Genomic DNA, 27194 nt, shown 5'->3' with positions numbered 1-27194 from the left:
AGAGTAATCTTACATCTCAGGATCTTTAATCACATCTGCAAAGACTTTGCTGTATAAGGTAACATTCACAAGTTCCAGGGCATTATGAAGTGAATATCTTTGGAGAGGCCATTTTTCAGCCTACTACAGCAGTAAAACAAATAGCATACCTACTTTTCTGAACCTTGCTTCTAAGAATGTAAAATGGGAATAATCTAGCATTCATTGAAGTCTGTAAATAATGTTACATCCGTAGAGTGGAATCTGGTGTTAACACTACAAATGAAGTGCATGTATACTGACATGGAGCCATATTCACTATAAAGTAGAAAAAAGCAAGTTGCAGGGCATGCAGGAGTAAGGTGCGAATTTGGAAAGAAACATGTCAATCTTGAGCAGCTTTCCCTGGGGAGTGGGACTGGTGGACTTCTTTTACATTGCATGTTTGTACTTTAGAGTTTCAAAATCAGATGTACTTGAGGGGCGCCTGGGTGGGTCAGTTGGTTAGGTGTCTGACTCTTGGTTTCAGCTGAAGTCATGATCTCAGGGTCATGAGATAGAGCCCTGAGTTGGGCTCTATGCTCAGTGTGGAGTCTGTTTGGGATTCTTTCTCTCTCTGCCCCTCACCCCATTTGTATGCACACATGCATGCGCTGTCTCTCCCTCCTTCTAAAATAAATAAATAAAAATCTTTTTAAAAAATATAACGAAAATAGAGAACCTTTAAAACATGTACTTTATAATAAATCCATGTGTTTTATAATGAATCCAGAAGAAAATGGACTTGAGTTTAATTTTTCTCGATGAATTATGTTGCAGAAATAGTACAGGGTTATTACAATTTAACCTTTTTCAATTTGTTTCCCAGATAGCAGACCCTACATTAGCTGAGATGGGAAAAAACTTAAAGGAGGCCATGAAGATGCTAGAGGACAGTCAGAGGTGAGCCTGGAACAGAAGTGACCCTATTAAACGTGTTCAGCCTGTTGTGAAGCTGGTGGCACTGGTTTCCTGCTGGTAAAAACACCTCTTGGTTTCACAATGTCACGCTTAGCTTAGTTTCGTCTGACTTTAAAGATGGTGTTTGTTTTAGGTAGAAGGTACTTTGTAATTAAAAGATTTTGAAATCGAGGAGCTGAACTTAAAATTTTCAGTTCTGCCTATGAAGAGTTTTATTTAACTTAATATATTGATTTGAATTCTATAAGTACTTCTTACTGTATGTTTAGGTCATTATAGAGCATCAGCTAACCAAGAAATGGTTTAAAGTGTTATTTTTTTTCGTGTTCTTTTCCTGAAATTCAAACTATCCCGAACAAAGCTAGGGGTTAGGGCGACAGGGGTGGGGGAAAATATGTGATGAATGTGTTTCAAATCCTACATCACTACATTACTAAGAGGTTTGAGGCAACATTGTCACATGCTTGCATGTTCAAATATTAGAAATTTGATAAGATAGAACAAATAGTTTTTTTATTTTCTTTAAATTAGAAGAACAGAGGAGGAAAATGGAAAGAAGCTGGTATCAGGAGATATTCCAGGGCCACTCCAAGGCAGGTAAGTGGCAATGAAGATACATACTTTTAGTTAGGGTATGTGTTTTTTTTAAATCAAGATTTTCAAACCATTGTTGATTGATGATTTTAGTTATGATAAGCATAAAGCAAATTGAGAGCTCTGTGCAGTGTAACATCAGAAAACTGGAATGCCATTGGCTAGTTGGTGATAATTCTGAATCTACAATACTGCTACCCCTTTCCTCTTCAGAATTTAATTTCCCATTCAGAATTTAGCAAACTCATGACTCAAAGCAATGCGCAAACTTATAATTATATCTCAACTATTATATTTAGTTCATCCCTGAAACCTATAATCTATTCAGTAGACTATGTTTTATAGTGAGAGATATAATAATTTGATAAGATTGAACATTTTTATAATACAGTAGGATGAAAATGACAACTTTGATCATTTGTAGCAGAGTGATTTATTTATTTATTTTTGGCAACTAAAGCAAATCTGTCAAGTGTGTGGTTTAAGCTAGCAGGGAAAATATCAGAAAAATAAGTAGGTGTGTAACTAAAATGTTTACAGGATGTTAGCACTCAGTCTGGAATTAAAGTCCTAGCCCAGCTTCCCTCAAGCTCTTTCTTTTCTTCTTTTCTTTTCTTTTCTTTTCTTTTCTTTTCTTTTCTTTTCTTTTCTTTTCTTTTCTTTTCTTTTCTTTCTTTTCTTTCTTTTCCTTCCTTCCTTCCTTTCTTTCTTTTCTTTCTTTTCTTTTCTTTCTTCTTCTTTCTTCCTTTATAACCAGGAAACTGCACATAGGTAAATAGTACAACTCCCTTAAATTGTCCTTTGACCTGAATATGAATATAATACAATGTTGCAAAAGAGAAGTGTGGAGGAAGGATCACACTGTGTCAATATAAGTGTCCTATCTAACACACCCAGATACTGATATCTTAAGATAGACACTCCTGCTTTTAGCCTGAATGGTGCTGATTTGAAGCCCTCTAAATGTGAAGCAGGTTCCAAGCTAAGAGCATGAATCAAATCCTATCAGTCCTTTCTTCCCAGACCTCTGGAGAGGAAGAAAGGGGTTCTACTAATCCCACGGAAGTTTCCCTAGAAGAGATACTAACAGGAACATGGGAGGGAATTAAAGCCACATGTCAGGAGTAGTCACACTTAATAAAGCTGACCGCCAACATCTCAGAAATGGTGCTTTGCCAGGCACAGTATTAAACATTTTTCGTGCACTCCTTGTGTCCTCACAATTCTGTGGTGTGAGGGCTTAGTGAGTTTCAGCAGCTTGCTCAAGGTCACGTCACTAGCACCGACTCTCTTCACAAAGTCCAAGGGCCATAGCCCTTCTCACATGGAGGTCAGTACCTTGAGAAGATTGGGTATTGGGGCATTGTTTTGACAGTGCTGCTTTTTCAAAAGAACTTTTTGTCACATTCCCCTTAAATGAAGTGATAATATTTTTACATTACGTTATTACAAGTTGCCTTGCCATTGCTTACTACTTTAGCTGTTCACATTCTTATAAGTTTTCAGCTCCTCATGTAATTAGCATTTAATAATGTATCTTGGATAGAGGAAAATCTGTTTGCAGTCTAAGCAGATCTCCAGTTTCCCTGCTTGGGGAAGACATGGTGATAAAGGATGCTTGCATTACACCTTTAAGTCTCCTTAGAACAACCAGACAAGACTCCTATGTGAAAGGAGACTAGTCATGCCAGTGGCATTGGAGTATTCTTGCTGCTGCTTTGACCTTCTAGGATCTTAAAAAGACTATTTTGTTTTTTTTTAAATATGCTTATTTAACATTCTGCTTGGATTCAAATGAACAGGTAGAGAAACGGTGCTGAAGTAATATTAGTGAAATTTTCAGAAATCAATCTCGTGTTTAAGTAGAAGATTTAATACTTACATAGTTATAATGAGAATTAATTTGAGGTTTGCTTTTAAAAGATGTCTCGTGTATCTCAAGCACATTCTTTCTCAATTAAAAAAACTGATCAAAGCTAGTTTAAATGAAGGAAATAGAGTGGTAAGGGATGTGTGCTATTTCCACCTGTCCGTCAGCTCTCTTTTTATTCTGCAGTGGACAAGACATGGTGAGCATCCTCCAGTTAGTTCAGAATCTGATGCATGGAGATGAAGATGAGGAGCCCCAGAGTACCCGGTAATGAGGGACGGTTGGCAGCTTCTCTTTGAAAGTATATGTGTTCTTAATTTTGATAGTGATTGCATTCTTACAGGTTGCCAAAACAGAGAGCTACATTTCATTCAGAGTTATATGTGGTATTAAAAGTGTTCATTTTTCCTTTTCAGAGAGACATTTAATAGATTTTAGGTAACATATTTCACAGAAGGAAGGCACTCACCAAAACTCAACCCTGTAATCTCTTGGCTTTGTGTCTTAGAGAGAGGCTGGCAAAAGGACCAGAGAATAACTGCTGTGTGCTATGCTGCTGGTGGTGGCTTCTGCTTCATGCTTCTGGTTCGAACTGCTAGGAATTGCCACAGCTGAATCTTTTGGTGGCAGTCCATGTCTGTGAATCATCCATTTATTTTTATTCCTTTAATTCAGCTATTTCTTTAGTTTCATGGTTAATTGTCTTAAATTTAATTTTCTTTAAAGATTTTATTTATTCATGAGAGACACAGAGAGAGAGGCAGAGGCACAGGCAGACGGAGAAGCAGGATCCATGCAGGAAGCCCAGTGTGGGACTTCAGGATCGTGCCCTGAGTCAAAGACAGAAGCTCAATCACTGAGCCAACCAGGCAACCCAAATTTAATTTTCTTTTTGGACTAAGTAATACTTTTTCTCCCCTTTTCAAATTTCAAAAAATAAAAAAGAGTATACAATGGCAATTTTCAGTCAGTGATGTGATGCTATGTGTTACCTAAACCTAAAGTTGATGTAAATTCTAAAATTACAGAGGCCTTGGATGAAAAGCGGAATTTCTTTCATATTCCTCCCTGCTAGCTTGTTCTTGTATATTCTTCAGAGATACTTTATGTATATGTATACACAAGCAAAATGTCTACATTCCCTCTATTATGTAAATACTGTGTTTTTCTCTACCTTGCTTTTTTCATTTAGGTCTTAAAGTTCATCACTTATCAGTACACAAGGGCCTTTCTTCTGTAAGAGACAGTTTCACTTTGGATGAATGAACCATATTTTATTTAATAGTCTCCTGTTCATGTTTACTGTTGCAAACATTGCTACAGCCAGTAACTATGTACATGTGTCATTTATCACACAAGCAAGTGTTTCTGGAGATTAAAGTCCTAAAAGTGGGGTTTCTGGGCTAGATAGTTTGTGTATTTGTAATTTTGATAGATACTGCCAAATTTCCCACCGTGGAATTTTGCCAGTTTACAGCTCCACCAACAGTGCATGAGAGAGTCTCTTTCCCCATACCTTTCCCTGCAAGGCTCTTAGCTGACTTAAGGACTGTTGCCAGTCTGCAAGGTTAGAAATTATATTTCAGCACAATTTTAGACTGCATTTTTCTTATGAATCAGGTTAAGTGTCTTTTTTTATGTGTTTTAAGGCCCATTTATATTTCCTTTTCTGTGAAATGTATCCCTTGCCCTGTATCCTATCCAATTTTTTGGTCTTACTCTTACCGATTTGTACTTTCTCTTATAAGAGAAATTAGTCCTTCTATTTTAATTATGCATAAAATGATACTTGGTTCCCCTTGAATTTGCTGTATTGTTATAAACAGCTGTTCGATGCAGGGAATTGATCTTCATCTAATGATTTTTTTGAAAAAAATATTTTCTGCCCAATGTATCTCAGCTCTACACTCCATGGCTTTTACAGCTGGCATTTAATTTTTAAAAATGGGGGGGAGAAAATTATTCACAGTTTGTATATTTAGTAGATATTCAATAAAAAACATAAATACCTCCTAGGACCAGAATTTTTAAAATATTTTTCTTGCCCAGATTGTCAGTACTTTATTACATGAATTTTCTAGATTTATTTGCGTTTTTACCTTCTAGGCCATTAAATGGATTTCAAGTCTGACAGATCTCTGTGGAAATACTGTGTCTCTAGGTTTTGTTTTATTGCTTTATTCATATTTTGAATACTCTTTTAATATAACTGATTTTGATTAACAGAATCCAGAATATTGGAGAACAAGGTCATATAGCTTTGCTGGGGCATAGTCTGGGAGCTTATATTTCAACTCTGGACAAAGAGAAGCTTAGAAAACTTACGACCAGGATACTTTCAGACACTACCTTATGGCTATGCAGAATTTTCAGGTAAGGACATTTATGAGTTGGGTACACTGCTTTCTGGAACTGTGCTACTAAGTTAATGTCTGCCTCTTCCGTTTCCTCTTGAAGGGTTGCTTAATCTCTGAATGTCTCAGTTTCCTCATCTGTTAAGTGGGGATAACAAGAATATCTATGTCATGGTATTGTTGCGAAGATTAAATGAGTGAAAGAATTAGCATATGCCAAGAGACAAGAACATAAGCACGTGTAGTTTGGATAATGTCAGAGTTACTTATTTTTAGGATTCCTGCTTGGCATATGTTGATAGAAGATATAGAGCAGGAAAATGCTTCAAGTATTTTTAATCAAAGTATTAGCTTGTGCTTTAGTGGAAAGGAAATGCTGCTATAAGAAAGTTGGATGTGTGTTATGAAATTGAAATTTGCTTTATGCTGTGATAATGTTGGCATTATTATAATTATAGCAGGTAGGGATTCAGTAGAAGACAGAGGACCAGGGATATTTTTGTGTTTATGCTGTTACTTTTAAAGAAAAGGAATGTCTGCCTAGTCCTGGAAGATTTATCTTGAGAGACTCACTTTCAGAAGTTGGGAACGAGGTTGGCTTGGCGAGAGTCTAAGTTTGCCTAACTGTATTGCAAAGGAGAAATTTTCTTCTATTTTAATAAAAGTCTACCACCTGAAATTGAAATTCTCTCTCCTTATTTCTCTAGCAGACTGAGAAGAGTAATTTGGCCCAGGCAGATAATAGTGAAAGCAGAAGTTAGGCTGATTAGCATTTTTGACAATTTTATTTACTTTGGATGTTTTAGGGCTGAAACTAAGAACCTCAATTGTGTTATCTAGTACTGGCCTTCTTGTAGAATAAGCCAGAACCATGATTTCAGCCTTTTTATATCTGAAGGACTCCTGTCCTCTACTGTTTCTTATGGTTTCTGCTCTCTGTGGAGTTGAGTATGGATGAAGGATCATTGCCTCTGTTCTGTTTTTTTTGTTTGTTTGTTTTTTGTTTTTTTTTTTTAAGGTTTGTTTATTTGAAAGAGAGCAAGCAAACAGGGTGAGGGGTAGAGAGAAAGGGAGACAACTTTACTCCTTGCTGGGCAGATAGCTCAATGAATGGCTTGATCTCAGGATTCTAAGATCATGACCTGAGTCAAAATCAAGAGTTGGACACTCAACAGACTGAGCCACCCAGGCTCTATTCTTTATAACCTCCAGCTCTAGGGTAAAGTCAGCCGTCTAAGAGACTGAGGGTGATCCCTAGCTTTTTTGACTATTCTAGATGACAGTTTCTAGGTTAAGAAAAGAATTACTTCCAGGATTGTAAAATGAGAGTTAACATAAGATAAGACCATATTGATATATGGCTGTCTCTTAACAGGTATGAAAATGGCTGTGCTTATTTCCACGAAGAAGAAAGAGAAGGACTTGCAAAGATCTGTAGGCTTGCTATTCATTCTCGTTATGAAGACTTTGTAGTGGATGGATTCAATGTGTTATATAACAAGAAACCTGTTATATATCTTAGTGCTGCTGCTAGGCCTGGCCTGGGCCAGTACCTTTGTAATCAGGTAATGTGGTATATAGTGGATATTTTAAAGTACTTGTGTTTTGTCTGTCCTGAAACTTTATAAAATATGTAGACCTGTGTCTTTAGCTGCAGTTCTTTTCAAATGAAAAGAAACAATATGTTTGGTCATTACCAGAAAATATATAAATGTATATTAATGAATTTTCAGATGTATATATACATCTATGTGAATATATATATTCACTGTATATATATATATATATATATATATATATATATATATATGTTAGTGCACACACAAACAGGATTAAGGGGAGAGGGAGAGAGAATTTTTTTTTTTAAGATTTTATTTATTCATGAGAGACACAGAGGCAGAGACATAGGCAGAGGGAGAAGCAGGGTCCCTGCGGGGAGCCTGATGGTGGGACTCAATCCTAGGACCTCAGGATCATTACCTGAACCAAAGGTGGGTGCTCAACCACTAAGCCACCCAGGTGCCCCAGAGAGAGAATCTTAAGCAGGCTCCATGCTCAGTGTGTAGTATAATGCAGGGCTCAATTTCACACCCCTGAGATCATGCCCTGAGCAAAAATCAAGAGTTGGATGCTTAACCAGCTGAGCCTCCCAGGCACCCCTTAAGTGTGTGTGTGTGTGTGTGTGTGTGTGTGTGTGTGTGTGTGTAGAGAGAGAGTCAACATTTTTTTTTCTCCAAACTTTGTTTATATTTAGAAATTATTTTCTAGATTATATTAGTTAGATGGATTTTCAGAGTCTATCTAGAATTACAGGATCAAAGAGCATTACCATTTTTGAAGTTCATGGTACATGTAGCCCAACTAAAGGGCTACAAAAAAAATGTTCAGCCTCTTGGCCAAGACTGTTTTAAGGCAAAACCCATAGGATGGAGGAGTCCTGGGGAGATACATGGGGGAAACTCAGGGACTTTTTTTTTTTTTTTTTTTTTTTAAACTCAGGGACTTAAGTTGATTATGAGCTATGATCACTGATGACAAGAAATTATGTCTTTTTTTTTTTTAAGATTTTATTTAGTTATGAGACGAGGAGAGACTAGCAGACTGCAGAATCTGACACGGGTCTCAATTTCAGGACCCTGAGATTATGACCTGAGCCGAAACCAGGAGTCAGACGCATAACCGATTGAGCCACACAGTTCCCCTTATGCCCTCTTTTTGAGTGTGTACAGAATGAGATTTATAATATACTTACAGAAAGCTGGAACAAGTTACTTATTAAGTACCTACTGTAAGCCAGGTTCTTACGGACGTATAGCTGTCTTGAGGCAAGAGTCCAATCTTTAAAAGATGTGTGGGGGTGGGGGTGTGCCTGGCTGGCTCAGTCGCAAGAGTATGCAACTCTTGATCTCGAGTCCTGAGTGCCGGCCTCACCCTGGGTGTAGAGCTTTTACTGTATGAGGGTATTTTGTTAAGTGAGAAAGGCAGATGGCAGGATAGTATATATAAGATGGTCATATTCATGTTTTTGAAAATGTTTATTTGTGTAGGGCGCCTGACTGGCTCAGTCAGAGGAGCACGCAGCTCTTGATCTTGGAGCCATGAGTTTAAGGCCCCACATTGGGCGCAGAGCTTACTTTTAAAAAAGAAAGTGCATATGTGTATGTTTTTCATACCTAAAAAAAAATTTATATAAATACTTAGAAAATATTTAGAAGGTTTTATACTAACCTGCTAAGAGTGGTGGAGTGATGGTGTATGGGATGGTAGGGCATTTTCACCTTTATCTTCTGTATTTTTTATTGTGTGTCTTGGGTTTTATTTCATAATTTAAAAAGAAAATCCTTCAAGGGAAATAAAGTGTGCATACAGTGCTCATTAAGTTTTTGGTCTCAAAATGGTGCTACCAAGTCTTAGTTACACAGAACAATATGCTGTAACTGTTTAAAAGTTTCCAAAACTATAAATTCTTCAAGGATTTGGAAGCTAAAAATAAAGAATATAGAATTTATTTGATGATTACTCTCTTCATTCATAACACTGACTTCATTTCTTTAAGAAATGTACATCTGCTAATCCATATTTATTCCTTTTTAGGAGTGGGTGGATCCATAAATGAGATACTCTTCTTTGAATGCCTTTTGCTGTGTTATTTATCACTAATGCTTGGAGGAAGGATCCTAAATTATCTCCCAAAATGCTTAGAGCTTGATTGTTTCTTGGTTTGGAAACGTGTTTTTGTTTTTTGGTATATTCTAGAGTATAAAAAAGATAGTTACTCATTCAGAGCATAAATTGATAATTATTCATTTCATTAACACAGAGAATATTATATTGTCTGTATTTTCTTAAGAATCTCAGCTCTAGGCAGTCCAGATGGCTCAGCGGTTTAGCACCGCCTTTAGCCCGGGGCGTGATCCTGGGGTCCCAGGATCAAGTCCCATGTCGGGCTCCCTGCGTGGAGCCTGCTTCTCCCTCTGCCTGTGTCTCTGCCTCTCTCTCTCTCTCTCTTTCTCTCTCATAAATAAATAAAATCTTAAAAAAAAAAAAAAAAAAGAATCTCAGCTCCTAGGGGGAACCTGGATGGCTCAGTTGGTTAAGCATCTGCCTGTAGCTCAGGTCATCCCAGGGTCCTGGGATTGAGTCCCATATAGGGCTCCCTGCCCAGCTGGGAGCCTGCTTCTCCCTCTCCCTCCGTCCATCCCCTGCCTGTGCTCTCCCATGCACGTGCACTCTCTCAAATAAAAAAATTAGAATCTCAGCTTGTGGAAATTGACCTTTCTTTTAAACTTGACTTTCTAGATGTACTATAGCATCTGTTTATAGTATTAAGAGTTCATAAGGAGAAGAATTGTTTAAAAAGAGTAATTGTGACTTTTCTCAGAGCCACAGTCTTTTAGGGGCATAAGTGAATGGTGACAAAGCTCTTTCTTACGAAATTGTATGTTTCCTCTTGCAGCTTGGGTTGCCCTTCCCATGTTTGTGTCGTGTGCCGTGTAACACTATGTTTGGATCCCAGCATCAGATGGTGAGTTCTCTTTTTGGTTTGTAAAATAATACAGAATTGTGTTTTGAAACTATCTTCCTTTCAAATGAAGTTCTGTTTGCTGGCCTCCAGGTAATTTTAGCTTTTTCATTTATTGCTTGTATTTATTGCATAATACGTGTTTCCGGGTTTGCATGTCCATGAAGGTTGGCTGGCATATAGGTCAGGAGCACTTGCCTCTTAAGCAGTCTTGTCATTACTATATCACCTGCTTTAAGTAGAAACATGGGAATCCAGTTAAGCACCAGAAACTTCTTCTTAAGCTCATCCTTAGAAAGGTTATCATTGTTGTCTGGATTTGTGAATGGCAGATTTTGAAAATGGGGTTCTTTATTGTAATGTGGGATCAAAATTGGATTCTCTGGGATGCTTGGGTGGCTCAGTGGTTGAGCGTCTGCCTTCAGCTCAGGTCATGATCCTGGGGTCCTGGGATCAAGTCCCACATCAGGCTCCCCACAAGAAGCCTGCTTCTACTTCTGTCTGCGTCTCTGCCTCTCTCTCTGTGTCTCTCATGAATAAATAAAGTCTTTAAAAAAAATTGGGTTCTCCTTTTTTTTTTAATTTTTAAGTTTTTAAAATTTAAATTCAGCTTGTTAACATATACATATAATGTAGTATTAGTTTCAGAGGTAAAGTTCAGTGATTCATCAGTCTTATATAATACCCAGTGCTCATTATATCCCATGCCCTTCTTAATGTCCATCCCCCAGTTACCATCCCCCCACCTCCCTCCCCTCCAGCAACCCTCAGTTTGTTTCCTGTGATTCAGAGTCTCTTATGATTTGTCTCCCTCTGATTTCATCTTGTTTTATTTTTCCCTCCCTTCTCCTCTTCTGCTTATTTTTAAACATTCAAGTGTTAAGCCTTTCTAGCTGAAGCCAGAAAAAAGGGAATAGGTTTAGGGTTCTGTGTTTCTTTTTCCAAGGTCGTTTGCTCTTCTGGTTCAGATACATCAATGAGTAATATTAGAGATATATTTTTAGCTATTTTGGGGGATTAAGAGACTATTTTCTTTAAACATGTTTAAAATTATAGAAATACTCATCCTTTGTGCAGTTTTTAACTTTGATCTCATTTAACTAATTTTTGTAGTTAATCTTCAAGGGAAACTTTAATTTTTGTTTCTATGATTAGAGAAAATAGAAAAATGAGACTTGAATATCTGGATGGTTCAGCTGGTTAAGTATCTGACTTTTGATCTCAACTCGAGGCTTAATCTTAGGGTCATGCATTCAAGCCCCATGTTGGACTCCAGCAGGGTGTGGAACCTACTTAAAGAATAAAAGAGTAAGAATTGATTTGTGTGATTCAGAACCATCTGCTTCTTTTGAAAATTAGAATTATTTATTTATTTATTTATTTATTTATTTATTAGAATTTTTTATTGTATAACAACTTTTATCCTAGTTGCTTCATGTTTTTGTGGTTTGCCTTTTCATCTAGGATGTTGCTTTCCTGGAGAAACTGATTAAAGATGATATAGAACGAGGAAAACTGCCCCTTTTGCTTGTAGCAAATGCTGGTAGGTACTACGAACTGAATCTCCCATTTTAGACATATGAGAGAATGACTGGGTACTAACCCAAAAATAGAGTCTAAAGAAATGTTTATGTGCCACATGTTTAAGGTAGTTTGTATTAGCATCGTGGTGAGGATTACAATACTACATTTGCCTCCTTAGATTCCCTTTTAATTATTGGTTTGTTTAGGGAGTTACTTTGTTGGTTTGTATACTTCTTCATTTAAGTTGTAAGTACTTCCTTCTCTTGTGTGCTTCCTTTCTAAATTGAATTTTAAAATGTCACACTTAGTGGCACTTGGGTGGCTCATTCAGTTAAGCATCTATCTGCCTTTGGCTCGGGTCGTGATTCTAGGGTCAAGCCCTGTGTCTCCTGGCTCCCTGTTGATTAAAGAGCCTGCTTCTCCCCTCTCCCTTGCTCTTTCCCCTGCTTGTGCACTCTCCTGGTCCCTTTCTGTCAAATAAATAAAATCTATTAAAAAATTAAAATGTAACACTTAAAATGTCCACCTTGTATATAACAGTTCCTCTACCACTTTCTGCTGTGCTTTCCACCTCATATTCAGCATTGTACTTGAAATTATAGACAGTGCATAAGGCAAGAAAAATAATGAAGTGACACACATATTAGAATAAACTATCTTGACTTGCAGATGGCATGACTATGTAAATAGAAAATCCTAAGGAAACTACAGAGAAGCCATTGGAACTATTAAGTAGACTGATCAAGGTTGTAGGATTTCTGTATATCAGCAATGAACCATTGAAATTGAATTAAAAATGCCATTCATAATAGCATCAAAAAATAAAAACTTTATGGATAAATTTAACAAAAATATATGCCAGATCTGTACACTGAAAACTACAAAATGTTGCTGAGAGATATTCAAGAAGACCCACCCAAATAAATGGAGTGATAGGTCATATACACCTGTTGGAAGACTCAATATTACAAAGTCTAATTTCCCCAAATTACAGATTCTACAGATCAGTCCCTATTATGATTTCAGCAGGCTACAATTTCTTACAGAAGTTGATAAGCTGATTCTGAATTGTATATGGAAATATAGAGGCTGTGAAGATAACCAAAATAATTTTGAAAAAGAACAGAATTCAAAGACTTAAGTTTGGGACGCCTGGGTGGCTCAGTGGTTGAGCACCTGCCTTTGGCTCAGGGTGTGATCCCAGGGTCCTGGGGTCGAGTCCCGCATTGGAGTCCTGCATGGAGCTTGCTTCTCCCTCTGCCTGTGTTGTGTCTCTGCTTCTCTCTCTGCATCTCTCATGAATGAATAAATAAAATCTTTAAAAAAATAAAAAGGACTTAGGCTTATCTGGTTTTTAGCTTTAATATAAAGCTACAGAAATCAGGACAGTGTGGGATTAATTGCAAAGAATAGAGTTTAGAAATAGACTCACATGTATATGGTCATTTGACTTGTTACAATGATGCCAAGGTATTTCAAGGGAAAAAGGGTGGGTCTTTTCCACCAGTGGCCTTGAAAGCGGATATCCACGTGGGAAAAAAAATGAATCTTAACCCATACCTCTGTATACAAAAATCAGTGATAGAGGGTTTATAGACCTAAACTGTGCAAAAGAACCACTTGCATTAGTTGTGTTTGTTGAGGTGGTTGGTGGGGGTTTGCAGCCTTGTTAGGTGGGATTCTGTTAATGCGAAGGTTAGGACGGTCGGGAGAATGTGCAAGTCCAGTTTCACTCATGCTGTATGAAGAGGGACCCGCCTACCCAACCTGTAGTGTAAACAGATTTATTAAGGAGACGGGTTAAAGCATTCAGTATGTTTAACTTTAGAATGCATAATCTGGATTGAAAACAAAGAACCTCTCATATATGTGGGGCTAAAAAAAAAACCCCACAAATTTATCAATGTACATTTATAATGGACACACCTAAATAAAAATAACCCAGAAAGGGACAAAAAGCAGCATGGAAAAGAGTATCTTGGGTAAGTAGTGACAGCCATGTTAGTGTGAGATACAGTAGACTACACACTAATTATAATTCATGTACTCCATAAGACACAATAGTTAAGAATGCTGACAAATGTAACTGAGATATATAAAGGAAAGCCAAAGGAAAAATTGATAGAATACAAATATGAATTCACAAACCCACAGTCTTGGTGAGAGACTTGAATATACTTCTCCTGAAAGAACATCAAGTAGCTAAAGAAAAAAAAAAGCATCTAGAGGTTTTAAGTAACAGTATTAACAAGCTTGCTTCTATAGTTACATAAAAAGAATATGCACACTTCAGAACTTGAATCAACTTTTACAAGTTGATTTTAAGCCAGTTCACAGAGAAAATCTCAATGAGACATAGAATGTTACTTCCTGCTTAGAGATAATGTAGTTAAAAGCTTTTATCATGCTGTAAAGACTCAAAGTATTTAGTATCCTTTTTTGTGTGTTTCACCCTAGGAACTGCAGCAGTAGGGCACACAGATAAGATTGGGCGTTTGAAAGAACTCTGTGAGCAGTACGGCATATGGCTTCACGTGGAGGGGTGAGTAGAGGGCAAGATTGGCTCGGTGGTAGGCCTGCAGGCAGTGTTCATGAAGAGTGGGCATCCCGGTTCTTATTTTGTTGTAACGTTTATCACTAAGGGCTCTTTCGGTTGCATAGTAAAGGTAACAAAATAACTCAAAGTAGTCTGGGTGAGAAGAGATTTTATTGGCTCACACTAAAAAAAATGGTGTTAGGATTATATTTAGGCATAGTGTCAGCCGGGGCTCAGCATCTTCCTCTCCCCTCCACCCTCTCCCCCAGTCACTTGGCCTCATTTCCTTTATGTTGCCTCCATCTATAGATAGATTTTTCTGTTTTGGTACAAACTAGTTGCAGTGGCTCCAACTTGTTTTCCAGCTTGTGTCCTGAGGGTCAGAAGTCCCAGCAAAAGTCTCCTACTAAACCCATCACTGTGGCCAGGGAAGTCTAACACTTTGGTAGTTGAGGTTATTTGTGCACCCCTGGAGCAGGTGGTGGTGTCTCCTCCACCCAAAGCTGTGGTCTGATGGAGGAGATTGGGGTGGTTTCCCAGAAGATCTTAGGGGAGGATACAGGGCAGCTATGGGAATCCATACCCAGCCCACCATATGAGCTGGGTTCTTATTTTATCCCTTTGGGAAGAGAGTGATGACTGGAAAATAATAGGTATGAAAGATAAAAAATGAGATACCCATTACACTATGTAAGTAGGTGACATCCCCTAAAACACTTTGGATTAAAGCACATTTTCAAGGTTTTGCTGAAATTTGCATATACCTCATTTTCTGTTATAAATGCTTTTAACCCAGCTGAATGACATTGAAATGTCAGCATAAAACAACACAGCCATTTTTGGTTTTTTTGTTTGTTTGTTTTTAATATAAACTTAATAAGCAGCAATAAATAATTTGTTTTTTTTTTCCAGTGTGAATCTGGCAACCTTGGCTTTAGGTTATGTCTCCTCATCAGTGCTGGTATGTGATTGATTTACTAAATATTGTGATTTTAAGAAGGAATTTAAAATCACTTAATCCTGGAGCACCTGGTGGCTCTGTCAGTCCAGCTCTTGATTTTCAGTCCAGTCTTGATCTCAAGGTTGTGGGTTCAAGCCCTGTACTGAGCTCCATGTTGGACATGGAGCTTACTTTAAAAAAAAAAAATCTCTTAATCCCTGATGACTTTTCATGCTTTTTATGAATGGAAGAGTATGTGGTTTAGTGTGTTCTGATAGTCTATAACAAAAAGTTGTTTTCTCTTTGGTAGGCTGCAACCAAATGTGACAGCATGACATTGACTCCAGGTCCATGGCTGGGTTTGCCGGCTGTCCCTGCAGTCACCCTTTATAAACACGACGATCCTGCCTTGGTAAGCTCACTCTCACTGGGGGGGACTAGGATGTGGTGCTAATAATCATTATTGAGTCTAGGAGCAAAGTATGGAAAAAGTGAAAAATTTTCTTAATGCCACCTGAGATTTTTTTAATCAAAAGAATGTTTCTAGCATAAATGAAACAGTACTGTGTGCATTTTTTTTCTATTTATCCTCCCCATAGGCCCCCATGTGTACGAAGAACTTTTTATGGCATTTTATGACTCTGTAATATTCAATCACTTAAATACCACAATTTAATCATTCTCTTTGTCAACTTTTAAGATGTTTTCAATTTTTTGTTACTAAAGTAAAGAGCATCTTTTTGTATTTCGAATTACTTCCTTAGAATAGGTTCCCAAAAGTGACATTAAGAGTAAAGTTCCTAATTCCTGTTGTCTACAAGGTTGTAATTCTTTTTTTTAAGAAGTGGTTCTGTAAAGACTGCAAACTCTGGGAAACGAACTAGGGGTGGTAGAAGGGGAGGAGGGCAGGGGGTGGGAGTGAATGGGCACTGGGGGTTATTCTATATGTTGGTAAATTGAACACCAATAAAAAATAAATTAAAAAAAAAAGAAAAAAGATCTTAAAAAAAAAAAAAAGAAGTGGTTCTTGCTAGTAGTGGATCAGTTAGTGATAGGCATATGCGAAATAAGCTTCACTGATTCTTACTAATAAGACAGTTCATGTCTTGCTCAGTTGATAATGGCCAGGTGTTTGAGGACACTCAGCCTTGGATAGGACTACCTCTTGAGTGCCTGAGAGATCTGGCTGTGGGACGTGACCCCTCTGGATTCTCATCCTGGCTTTGCCGCACCTGAGCCATGCACCCTTGAAAGCAAGTTCTCTGATCCAGGTTGCCTAGAATACTGCCCTCATGAAACTGTAGCTGATCGGATGAATAAGACAAACCAAATGCCTAGCATAGCATCTAACATGTACTAATAAATGCAGAGGAAACTAGGTAATTCTGCTTGTGTCTTCGTTGGCTTTGATCACTAAAACCATATTCGCTTTTTTTAGACTTTAGTTGCCGGTCTTACATCAAACAAGCCAGCAGACAAGCTCCGTGCCCTACCGCTGTGGTTGTCTTTACAGTACTTGGGGCTTGATGGGATTGTGGAGAGGATTAAGCATGCATGCCAACTGGTGAGTAGAAGTCTCAAGTTCAGCTGAGCCACCAGTACCCCGTGGCAAGAGCAGTGACTGAAAACTGCCCCATTGCCTCACCCGCTCTCCATTACTTTGTTGGCTGGATTTGGCATCTCATGAGCAGCAGACTGCAGGCATATGCTTCCTGTCCAAAGCTCTGGGAGGGACTGCTGCGGTGTCCCAGCATTTGTATCCACACAAAATCAGATAAGATGAATGCCCGTGTCATCATAGGATGAGAAAAGAAGTCACAGGATGAGAGCCAAGGAGTGGAGGAAGAAACAAAAGAGGAGTGTTGGGTGGGGGGTGGGGGAGGGTAAATGTGGCACTTGACTGGCTGTCTTTTGAGAGGGAAGGAAATAGGGCCACTAGGGGTTGGTGAATCCATGGGCTGCATATTTTTAATACCAGCTGGCTTGGCCTCCCAAGTGGCAAGGCTCTAGGGACAGTTCTGTAATTCTCCTTCTGTATGAGGTGTTCTGATTATGAAAATGCATAATTATGCCATAGTTTAGAAAGCAAAAAAAGTCACATTAATGCAGTGTGAGAGCTGAGTCTGAAAGCTGGACGTCACCTAAGTCTGTTTGCTTACGTGGGAGACAGGGGTGAGGTAATAAGAGATTGTTAGGTGGACTTAATGAGCTCATATGTGTGAGGCTTTTACAGTAGCGCCTGATCACATGTAGATGGATTTAAAAATCTATGTTTTAAATGTATTCTGTGGAATCAGCACTTCTCAAGTGTCATGTTTAGGGAAATTTACTATCTTTGTATCACCATAGCAGCTGTCTTTGGGTTCCTGATGTCAGGATAGTTCATTCTAACCCTAGTTTCTGATGCAACAGAGATACTGTAAATGAAGCAGTTTGATTTTTACATGAGATAACTTTAAGATTTATGTTCATTATTTTTACAAAAGCACATTTTTTGAAAAAATTGTCTCACCAGGCTCTCCACTCAAGTCTTGAGATTTGGTTGCTCAGAAGGAGAGACCTTTATTGCTTTGGTAACTTAGTCACTTCAGGGAAGGTCTGGGGATCAGGGGAGGGCTCTTCAATTCCCTCTAGCTTATGGAGCACAGGAAAATAATGAGACGTTAGCTACCAAGCCCTTGAGGTCACTGCAGCTCTGTCTGCCTGCAGGCAAATGCTGTAGCTGGTCATAGGACTTCTCATAGCCTGTCGCTGACTCCCTGCTGTTCCGAGCGCATGTGAACCTGCAGGGAAATGTAGCACATGTGGTTTTAGTGCATCCGTGGGGGCAGAAATCTGTATCTTCCTCCGTTGCTTCCTCTCATCATTATCGTCATCATCATCATCCTCGTCTTCCTGGGAAGCAGTTAGTGGGCATTTATTCTGTGCGAAGCCCTATGCAGTGCACTGACCACCCAGTCTCATTTGACCTTCCCTAGAATATGAAGTCCACAGGTATACAGCGTACTAACAAATAGTTTTCATGAGGGTTTTCCACATTTCCATTCAGTAAATGCAGAATGCGTGAGCCCCAATTGCATGAAGTAGATGCTGTTTTATCCCCACATCAGTGATGAAAGACCTGGGATGGAGATAATAATAGGATGATGAGGGTGAAAGTCATCACACATATGATGCACACCGTGTTCTGGCGACCGTTTCCATGCATCTGACACAACAGCCCTGTTTCCCCATTTTATCATTAGGGACTTGGAGTACAGAGAGGCTGAATAGTGTCCACGCTCATAGCTAGTAAGTGGCAGATGGACTTACTCATCCTGCAGGTGAGATTCTGAACTCAGGGGTGCTTATTCCAGACCCTGTGTCTGAACAGCTCTTCCTCCTGTGTCTTTCCTCTTCCTTCCCCAGTATTAAGTTTTGCGCCTTGTGCACATCGGCACTCGGTAGGAATATTCAGATCTTCCTACTGTTTACTTGTTACTTTGGGAGGGTTTTTGAGCTATAATTGACATATAACATTGTATTAGTTTCAGGTATACCACATAATGAGTCAATATTTGTGTGTATTGGGAAACAATCACCACAGATACAAGTCTAAGTAACACGTGTCACCATACATTGTTACAGAATTATTTTTTCTTGTGATGAAGACTTTTAAGAATTCTAACAATTTTCAAATATGCAGTATAGTGTTAGGAACTATAGTCACCATGCTGACATGACATCCCTGTGACTGACTTATTTTACAACTGGAAATTTGTATCCTTAAACCACCTTTGCCCATTTCTGCCACCTTCCACCCCCTGCCTCTTGCAATCACCAGTCTCTTCTCTATATTGATAAGTTTGTGGGGTTTTTTGTTTTGTTTAGATTCCACATATAAGTGAGATCGTATGCTATTTGTTTTTCTCTTTCTAAATTATTTCACTTAGCATAATATCCTGAAGGTCCATTCATGTTGTCACAAATTGCAAGATTTCATTCTTTTTTATGGTGAATGACACTTCACTGTGTATGTACATTATATACCATATTTCCTTATTCATCCATCCATTGCTGGACATTCAGGTTGTTTCTATATCTTGGCTATTGTAAATAATGCTGCAGTGAACATGGGGGTGCAGATATCTTTTCAAATTGGTATTTTTGCTTTCTTTGGATAAATACCCAGAAGTGGAATTGCTGAATCATATGGTAGTTCTATTTTTAAATTTTTGAGGAAACTCTATACTATTTTCCATAAGGGCTATGCCAGTTTACATTCTTAACCAGTAGTGCCCTGGGGTTCCCTTTTCTCCACATTCTTGCCAACATTTGTTATTTCTTTTCTTTTTGATACTAGCCATTCTGACAGGTTTAGCGCATTACTTCATTGAGGTGTTGATTTGCATTTCCCTGAGGATGGGTGATACTGAGCACCTTTTATGTACCTCTTGGCCATCTGCAGATCTTCTTTGGAAAAATCTCTATTCAGATCTTCCTATTGTTTAATCAGATGTTGGGGGTTTTTTGCTCTTGAGTTGTAGGAGTTGTATATATCTTGGACATTAACTCCTTATCAGATAAATTATTTGCAAATACTTCCTCCCATTCGGTAGGCTGCCTTTTCATTTTGATGGTGGCTTCCTTTGCTGTGCAGAAGCTGTTTAGTTTGATGTGGGCCCACTGGTTTGTTTTTGCATTTGTTGCCAGGTACTGAGTGGTTTTTGAAAGAATGGATGACTGATTTTGCAAATACGACAAATTTATGTATGTCTTATTAGAAAAAGCTTTTCTGGAAGCGCCACATGTAACTTGCAACTGAAAGATTGGGAATGTTTGCAGTTGTTGTAAAGCAAGAATTGGGAGGCCTAACTCAGGAGCCGCCAAGTGACAGATGGCATTATGTGCCTGCTGAGGTCCTTGTGTGCAGGCCTGCAAAGACACTCCTGAAAACCATTTCTTAATATGTTGCCCTGATCTAATGAAATTAAAATCAGTAATTATTAAGTATAGAATTTAATTGAAAATATAATAATTGCTGCTCTTTGTGTTTTGCAGAGTCAGAGGTTACAAGAAAGTTTGAAAAAAGTGAACCACATCAAAATCTTGGTACGGTATATGTTTTGATCTGTTTTTAGTAAATAGCTTAAGTTCAAGTTAGAATGATCTTCTCCAGATTTGATGCATCTCAGTATAATTGTGACAGCTCTTTTTGGAAGAGAATCATGCGCATCCTGATGACCTAACTACAGAAAGCATGAAGCCCTAGCAATTTGTACCATATGCTGAACCCCTGTGGTGCTTTTCATATAATCATTTGTAGTTTTATTCTGTTTAAATATAGAAATGCACAAAGATCTAACAAACACTATTGTCTTCACCTGCCCAGTGATTTTAAAACACCCATCTTACTGATGTGAAAAGTCATTTTTGTCTCTCACAGTGTTTCGGACTACTTTTTCTGAATCCTTCTGACACCAGTTTTCATTTGCACAAAGCAGGGAGTAAGGAAGAGATAGGCGTGTGGCCTTACTCTGGTCTCCTGGTATCTCCCTAAAAGATGCCAAACTCTATCGAGATTGCCGCCTAGGGGTGGTTACTAGACAAGGAGATGAGGATTTAGGGCTGATAATCAAGTATCAGTTCGGATTTGAATGTTTTCATGTTTTGCTTCATAGGATTTTAGAATTTCAGAAAATAAAGGTCAGATTCTAATTTAAACAGAATCAGTGCTTCTTTGACAGTTCTGCAGGACACAGTTAAGTGTAAAACTAATATTTGAATTAATTTGGGGTTCAAGATAATAGAGATGATATCCATTTTAGTACACGGTTTGCTTTCAGTGCCTGAGAGGGGGGCTGCTCTGCATTGCCGTCAGAGTAGGAGCTTGGAGCCTTTTCAGTTGACCTGAGATGACCCAAGTTCTAGCTTGGAAGAGGAGAGTGGCCCATTGGAGAAGCAGTGGGATGAATGTAAGTCAGGAGACTTGGGTTCTAATTTCAGCCATACCACTGAGGCCCTGTGACATTGAGTCATTCTCTTAACTGCCTAAGCCTGTGAGCTCAGTTGTCAGTGAAGGTATGTTGGTTGGATCCTTTAGTAAACAGAGAAGCCCAAACTATGGACTAGCATGAGCAAGATGGCAGGAATCAGGCAGCGCTAGGCCAGTGGACTTTCTGTCTCTCCCTCGCTGAGCCCACTGGGCTCCTCATGTCCTCTCTCCCTGTCCCTCCTCCTCCCCCAAGCTGAGAGACTCTGCTGGTGCTAGTGGGTTTAGATTGCCTTTGTAAGGCCATGGAACCCTGTTCCATCTCTCCCTCCAGTGGATGCTTTTCTCAGTAGATGTGCAATAATGGCAAACACCGTGAAGCACTGTGGCTTCGGTAACTGTCATCATCACGGCTGCTGTGTATGGGATGCGTGCTGCATGCCATGCACAGTACTGAGCATGTGCGGTCTTTCATTACCCCTCACCATAGTCTTCTTTGTGTTTGCTCTTCCCTTTAGCTAGAAACACTGTTCCTTTTAGTTCTTTTCATGACTGGTTTCTTATCCTTTAGATCTTAGTTCAAATATCACGTCTTCAGGGGCACCTGTGTGGCTCAGTCAGCTGAGCATCTAACTTTAGATTTTGACTCGGGGGAACCCTGGGTGGCGCATTGGTGTGGCGCCTGCCTTTGGCCCAGGGCGCGATCCTGGAGACCCGGGTTCGAATCCCACGTCCCGGGCTCCCGGTGCGTGGAGCCTGCTTCTCCCTCTGCCTGTGTCTCTGCCCCTCTCTCTCTCTCTCTCTCTCTGTGACTATCATAAGTTAATTAAAAAAAAAAAAAGATTTTGACTCGGGTCATGATCTCAGGGTCCTGGGATCGAGCCCTAGGTCAGGCTCTGCATTCAGTGCGGGGCCTGCTTGAAGATTCTTTCTCCCTCTCCCTCTGCACTGCCCCTGCTTGTGCTTGTGCTCACTCTCGTGTTCTCTGTCTCTCTGTCTCTGTCTCTCTCTCTCTCTCTCTCAAATCTTAAAAAAAAAAAAGTATCATGTCTTCAGAGAGGCCTTTCCTCGTTGTTCTGTGTAAACCAGCCCAGCCACCATCCATCATTCTGTCCCCTGGGTGTTGTCCCTCTTTGCAGTTCTTACTACCTGAGACCATGTGTGTGTTCCTTGTCTGTTTCTTTGTAAATGCTTTATAAAGGCAGGGACTTTTGTCTTATTTGTTTTTTTCTTACTGTGCTTAGTATTCAGCCTACAGTAGGTATTTAAGTGCAAATAAATTAATCTGTGAGTTGGTTGCAATGGCTATCCCTCCTTCCTGGTGAGGAAATAGGCACAGAGCAGTTCAGTGACATGCTCAGGCCACACAACTAGGACGTGGTGGAGCTGGGATTCATACTGCAAGGCCTGTGTGTAACCAGTGGGCCCTTCTATCCCTGGTCAGTTTATAGGAAAAGTTAGTATTTGTCCCACTTCAGTGGCTTGTTACAAAGGGCAGATCAGATAATGTATGAGAAAGCAAAGTGAAGGCTGTAAGGCATCATAAAATACTGGTCCCTATTAAATATCTTTTTCTCTTGCCACAGTATTTTTGTGGTGCTCCCATAGATCCCCAGTCATTGAGTCCTCAGGAGACGTCCCTGTGGTGGAGCAGTGCTCCTTTCACCTCTGTTGTTTGCTGTGGTTACATGTCCCGACTCCCATCGTAGTAGGTGGCAGAGCCAGGACTTGAACCTGTGGAAGACAAGCTGTATCTACAGCATCGTAGCTCCTTCTCCAAGCTCCTTGGGGTCTTCTTGCCCATCTAGACAGCCAGCCCTGGAGAAGCCTCTTGGTCCTGGAGCACAGGTGTGCTTCCCGGGTGCCCATAGGCCTTAGGCAGCTGTTTGTCCTCGGCTCGGTGCTGGTCTCCTCAGCAGCTGCATCATGGACTGCTGTTTGACTGGCTTTGCTGGGCACATGGGCTGCGTCTTGACCTTCAGCATTTAGGGGGAAATCTAATACATCCCCTGACCCCTGAAAACCTCAGAATGCCCCTGTGCGCGGTTGACATCTCAGCTGGCTTTTAAGATTGTCTCTGCCCTTAGGGTTCTGCTTCTTTGACCATGGTGTGTCTGAGTGAAGATTTTCTAAGACTCCTGCCTGAGACTTGTGCTTCTTTAACCTGGGGTTCTTTTTTTTTTTTTTTTTTTTCCTAATCCTGTCAAGTTTGTTTTTTCAAACATGACCGCCTTCTCCAGTCTTACCTCTGGACCTTGAGTTGGTAGTGTAGTGAACCTTGTCGCTCCATGTTCCATCTGTCCCTTGGACACATCCCGTGTCTGCCTCTCGGCTGCTGCCGCATGAGTTTCTCCAGGCCTTACTTTGGTCCTGAGCTGCCGCTCACCCGTGTCAGCCATTCACTGGGTTTTTATTTTGGTGACAACTTCTTCCTTCCAGCAAATTCTCTTTAGTTCTTGTTCAAGTTGGTGCCTCCTTTTTGGTCATCTTTCTTTTCTTTTTTTCTTTTTCTTATTATTTTTTTTTAATGGTTCTTGGTCTTCATTTCTCTATTTAAGCCTGGTTGTTATGGTCTATTTCTATTGCTTTAGTATTTGAATTCTTGGAGCACAGATCGTCCCCTGGATTGTGTCTGCTGACTCCTGCTCCCTGAGTGTGTGTGTGTCATAATTTGTCATCATGAACTAGATACTTGTATGACTGGCTCAGGTCCGTCTGTCCATCAGTTCCACAGCTTTAGGACTCCTGTGCCACATGGGACGTCAAGCCTGGTGCAGTGCACACCTAATGTTTTGATCTCTCAAGAGAGAATTTTTTTCTCCCTGGGTAGACAGAGCCTCAGGTAGGCCCTCTTGCTGGTCAGTGGGTAGAGTTTTTTCTCTCTGTCTTTTCAAAGGAGCATCCTTCAAAGGATCCTGGCTTTATATGCCCTTTCCCCCCATCTGCACATGGGCTTGAAGACTCTAGATGTTAAAGCCAGGTTCTCCTACCTACTCCCTTCCCAACAGCCCCTGCTCAGCTGACAGTATTCTTTGCTTTCTCTTCTTCTTTTTTTTTTTTTTTTTTAGAGTCACTGTTTTTGTAAGCCTAGCAGTAGTTATCAGGTTTTTTTTGGTTATCAGGATATTTAATCTAGCGTTTCAGTCTGCTGTGTTGCTAGAACCAGAATTCTGTCTACATAACCCTGGACAGTATTTCTCATGCACTGACATTTGAGACCACCAAGCTCAAAGAAATAAGAAACCAAAGACTGTATTAAACTAAATATAGAAGTCTCAGCATTCACATCATCCTGCCTTATCCTAACTGAGGATGGGGGAATGGGTGTAGAAGTTTGTTGCTTTTGTTTCTGTCTCCTTGGGTTTACTACATTCTCTTCAGATATTAAGCCCCTCTAGCTTTAAAGATATTAATAGATTTGTTAATATGAAGGTCAAAGGAGATGATAGACAGGTGAGCACAGGAATCAGCTCAGTAAGTTGGCAGATTTGATACATATCTTGCTTGACCTGAACCACATCCGTGTGGTCCTTTGAGAGGTTAGTAGAGAAGCCCCAAGGCCAGCTACTTCCTGGCTGTGCACATTAGCATTTCTGCCATGGAGACCTCACATGCAGTGCCTTGGAAGATAGGTTTGTTTTTGTTGTTGTTGTTTTTAAAGATTTTATTTATTTGAGAGAGAGAATATAAGCAAAGGGAGGGGCAGAGGGAAAGGGAGGAGCAGGCTCCCTGCTGAGCAGGGAGTCCCATGTGGGGCTTGATCCCAGGACCCTGAGATCTTGCCCAGAGCCAAAGCAGATGCCCAACTGACTGAGCCACTCAGGTGCCCTGGAAAATAGGTCTTATGACTAGAATTGTTGAAGATCTACTGTCCCTGTGTGCCATATTCTGTCAAAGGCATTGCCCTTCCCTTTGTATCCTCGTGCTGTGGTAGAGTTGATGGCCAGCTGTATGTTTGCTCAGTGGTGAGCTTGAACTTCATTTGGCTAATCTTAACAGTGATATTAAGTGATATCTTATCATTAAGTGATCTTAATGCGGTGAATGTTTTTGTCTAATGAAATCCATTAATAGTCATCTGACACCTGTCCCGATTAGAAGTACCACCTCAGTGACTTAGAAAATATGTAGATTTAGCTCTAGACTGTATCTTCATTACCAGCAGGATTTACATCGTGGTCTGAGAGTTTTTCAAAATGAGAAGAATGTACTTATCCCCCTTTTGTCTGTGAATATAAAAAGTTGCAGTCAGGGGTGCCTGGGTGGCTCAGTCAGTTGAGCATCTGACTTGATTTCAGCTCAGGTCATGATCTGATTTCAACTCAGGGTTGTGGGATCGAGCCCCATGTCGGTCTCTGCGCTGGGCGTGGAGCCTGCTTGGGATTCTCTCTCTCCCTCTGCCCCATTCTTTCTCTCTCAAAAATAAAATCTTAAAAAAAAGTTACAGTCAGTCCTGCTTGAGTTAGAGTTAGTGTGATTTCTGGATTCCTGAAAGCTTCAACTCTCCCCATGCTGATTCTGGTTCTACTTGTACCTTGCCACCTTTGATCTATAATGGCAGGCTTATGTTTGTTATTATTATAGTTTTCTCCTGCTTTAATTTCAGCTTACCAGTGTCAGATGTTATAATTCAGCAATGTATTCTCAGAACTGGCTTAGAATTATTTCTAGGAATTTTACTAAGCCCCTGATTGTTGTTTCTGTAGCAACTGAAATTAACCTTTGAATTTTATGTGTTTATTAAGAAAACATGCTATCTCTAGCCTGTTTTTCAAACTCACTGTTTTCAAACTCACTGTTTTATTTTGCAGGTGTTGGGATTTAATGTTACTTGGTAATATCAGATTGATTTTTCAGGTGGAAGATGAGCTCAGTTCTCCAGTAGTGGTGTTCAGGTTTTTCCAGGAATTACCAGGCTCAGGTAGGTGATTCTAAAAAGGGTTATTTTTGTATTTATGTTCAAGAGCTTTCTGTTTTATTTCAGCTTATATAGATAGTCCAAATATTTTGACTGCTAAAATCTTCAGTCGTTGTTTCAGAAGATGTTAATTTTTTAAGAGACCCTCATTGTGCTCAGTGTGTTAAGCATCCAGGTTTTTATTTTAGCACATGTCATGATCTCTGGTCATGAGACTGAGCCTCCATTGGGCTCTGCCCTGGGTGTAGGGCCTGCTTAAGATTCTCTCCCTCTCCTATCCCTCTCCACCCTCGCTCTTGCACATGCTTGCTCTCTCTTAAAAAAAAAAAAAAAAGTTATAATAATAATTTTCGTAAGAACTCCAGACCTAAATGCCGTAGCATATTACTTATAGTTTCCTATGATCAAACCAGTAGTTTCCATATGCCAGTCCCTGGACTAGTGCTAGAATGAATGGGTAAGAGTCCCTTGAAAATAGAGATCTGGATACACATGTACATACAACTTGAGTGAATCAAAGTATGTGAAATAGGGCCCCCAAATCTCTATTTTATTTTTCTATGCTTATCATAGTTTATATTTAAAGTAATTTAAAAAGGCAGCCCAGGTGGCTCAGCGGTTTAGCGCTACCTTCAGCCCAGGGCGTGATCCTGGAGACCCGGGATCGAGTCCCACATCCGGCTCCCTGCATGGAGCCTGCTTCTCCCTCTGCCTGTGTCTCTGCTTCTCTCTCTTTCTGTGTGTCTCATGAATAAATAAATAAAATCTTTAAAAGAAAGTAAAGTAATTTAAAATACAATGTAAACATACGTTGAAGACGTGGCAGTTGAGTTTGGGAATAACATGAGGCTACTTTTAAAGGATGGCCCAAGCACCACCCAGCTAGTCCAGAGCATGGTTATTTCTCACCTGGACAGCCACTGTCCCTACTGAACTGATTCTTCGTGAACTTCACACACCCTATTCTGGACCATTCTCTGCATGCAGTCCAAGCATGTACATGGAGTCTCGTCGTGCCCTCGTGCC

General features: G+C 39.8%; 1 protein-coding gene and 1 non-coding gene across 6 annotated transcripts in view; both read left to right on the top strand.

Moving 5' to 3' along the window:
• Nucleotides 1-27194, top strand: part of PDXDC1 (pyridoxal dependent decarboxylase domain containing 1) — a 52253-nt gene that overhangs the window by 15569 nt on the left and 9490 nt on the right. For 4 of the 5 annotated variants that reach the window (XM_077906708.1, XM_077906706.1, XM_077906707.1 and 1 more), the window contains 13 exons: nucleotides 848-921; nucleotides 1471-1536; nucleotides 3590-3670; nucleotides 5630-5776; nucleotides 7133-7322; nucleotides 10214-10282; nucleotides 11744-11822; nucleotides 14261-14345; nucleotides 15252-15300; nucleotides 15590-15691; nucleotides 16718-16843; nucleotides 20320-20370; nucleotides 26108-26171. In XM_077906708.1, coding sequence (XP_077762834.1) covers nucleotides 872-921; nucleotides 1471-1536; nucleotides 3590-3670; nucleotides 5630-5776; nucleotides 7133-7322; nucleotides 10214-10282; nucleotides 11744-11822; nucleotides 14261-14345; nucleotides 15252-15300; nucleotides 15590-15691; nucleotides 16718-16843; nucleotides 20320-20370; nucleotides 26108-26171 — 1159 coding nt within the window. In that variant the 5' untranslated portion in view covers nucleotides 848-871. The other variant, XM_077906709.1, reaches the window with a different exon arrangement.
• On the top strand, nucleotides 4369-4438 carry LOC144319831 (small nucleolar RNA SNORD45). Its single transcript, XR_013385540.1, has one exon. It is a non-coding gene; the product is annotated as a small nucleolar RNA SNORD45 (small nucleolar RNA).

Source organism: Canis aureus, chromosome 8 (assembly GCF_053574225.1).
Source record: "Canis aureus isolate CA01 chromosome 8, VMU_Caureus_v.1.0, whole genome shotgun sequence".
Taxonomy (NCBI): Eukaryota; Metazoa; Chordata; class Mammalia; order Carnivora; family Canidae; genus Canis; species Canis aureus.
The sequence above is the reverse complement of the archived record's forward strand: the minus strand, read 5'-3'. Positions and strand labels throughout refer to the sequence as shown.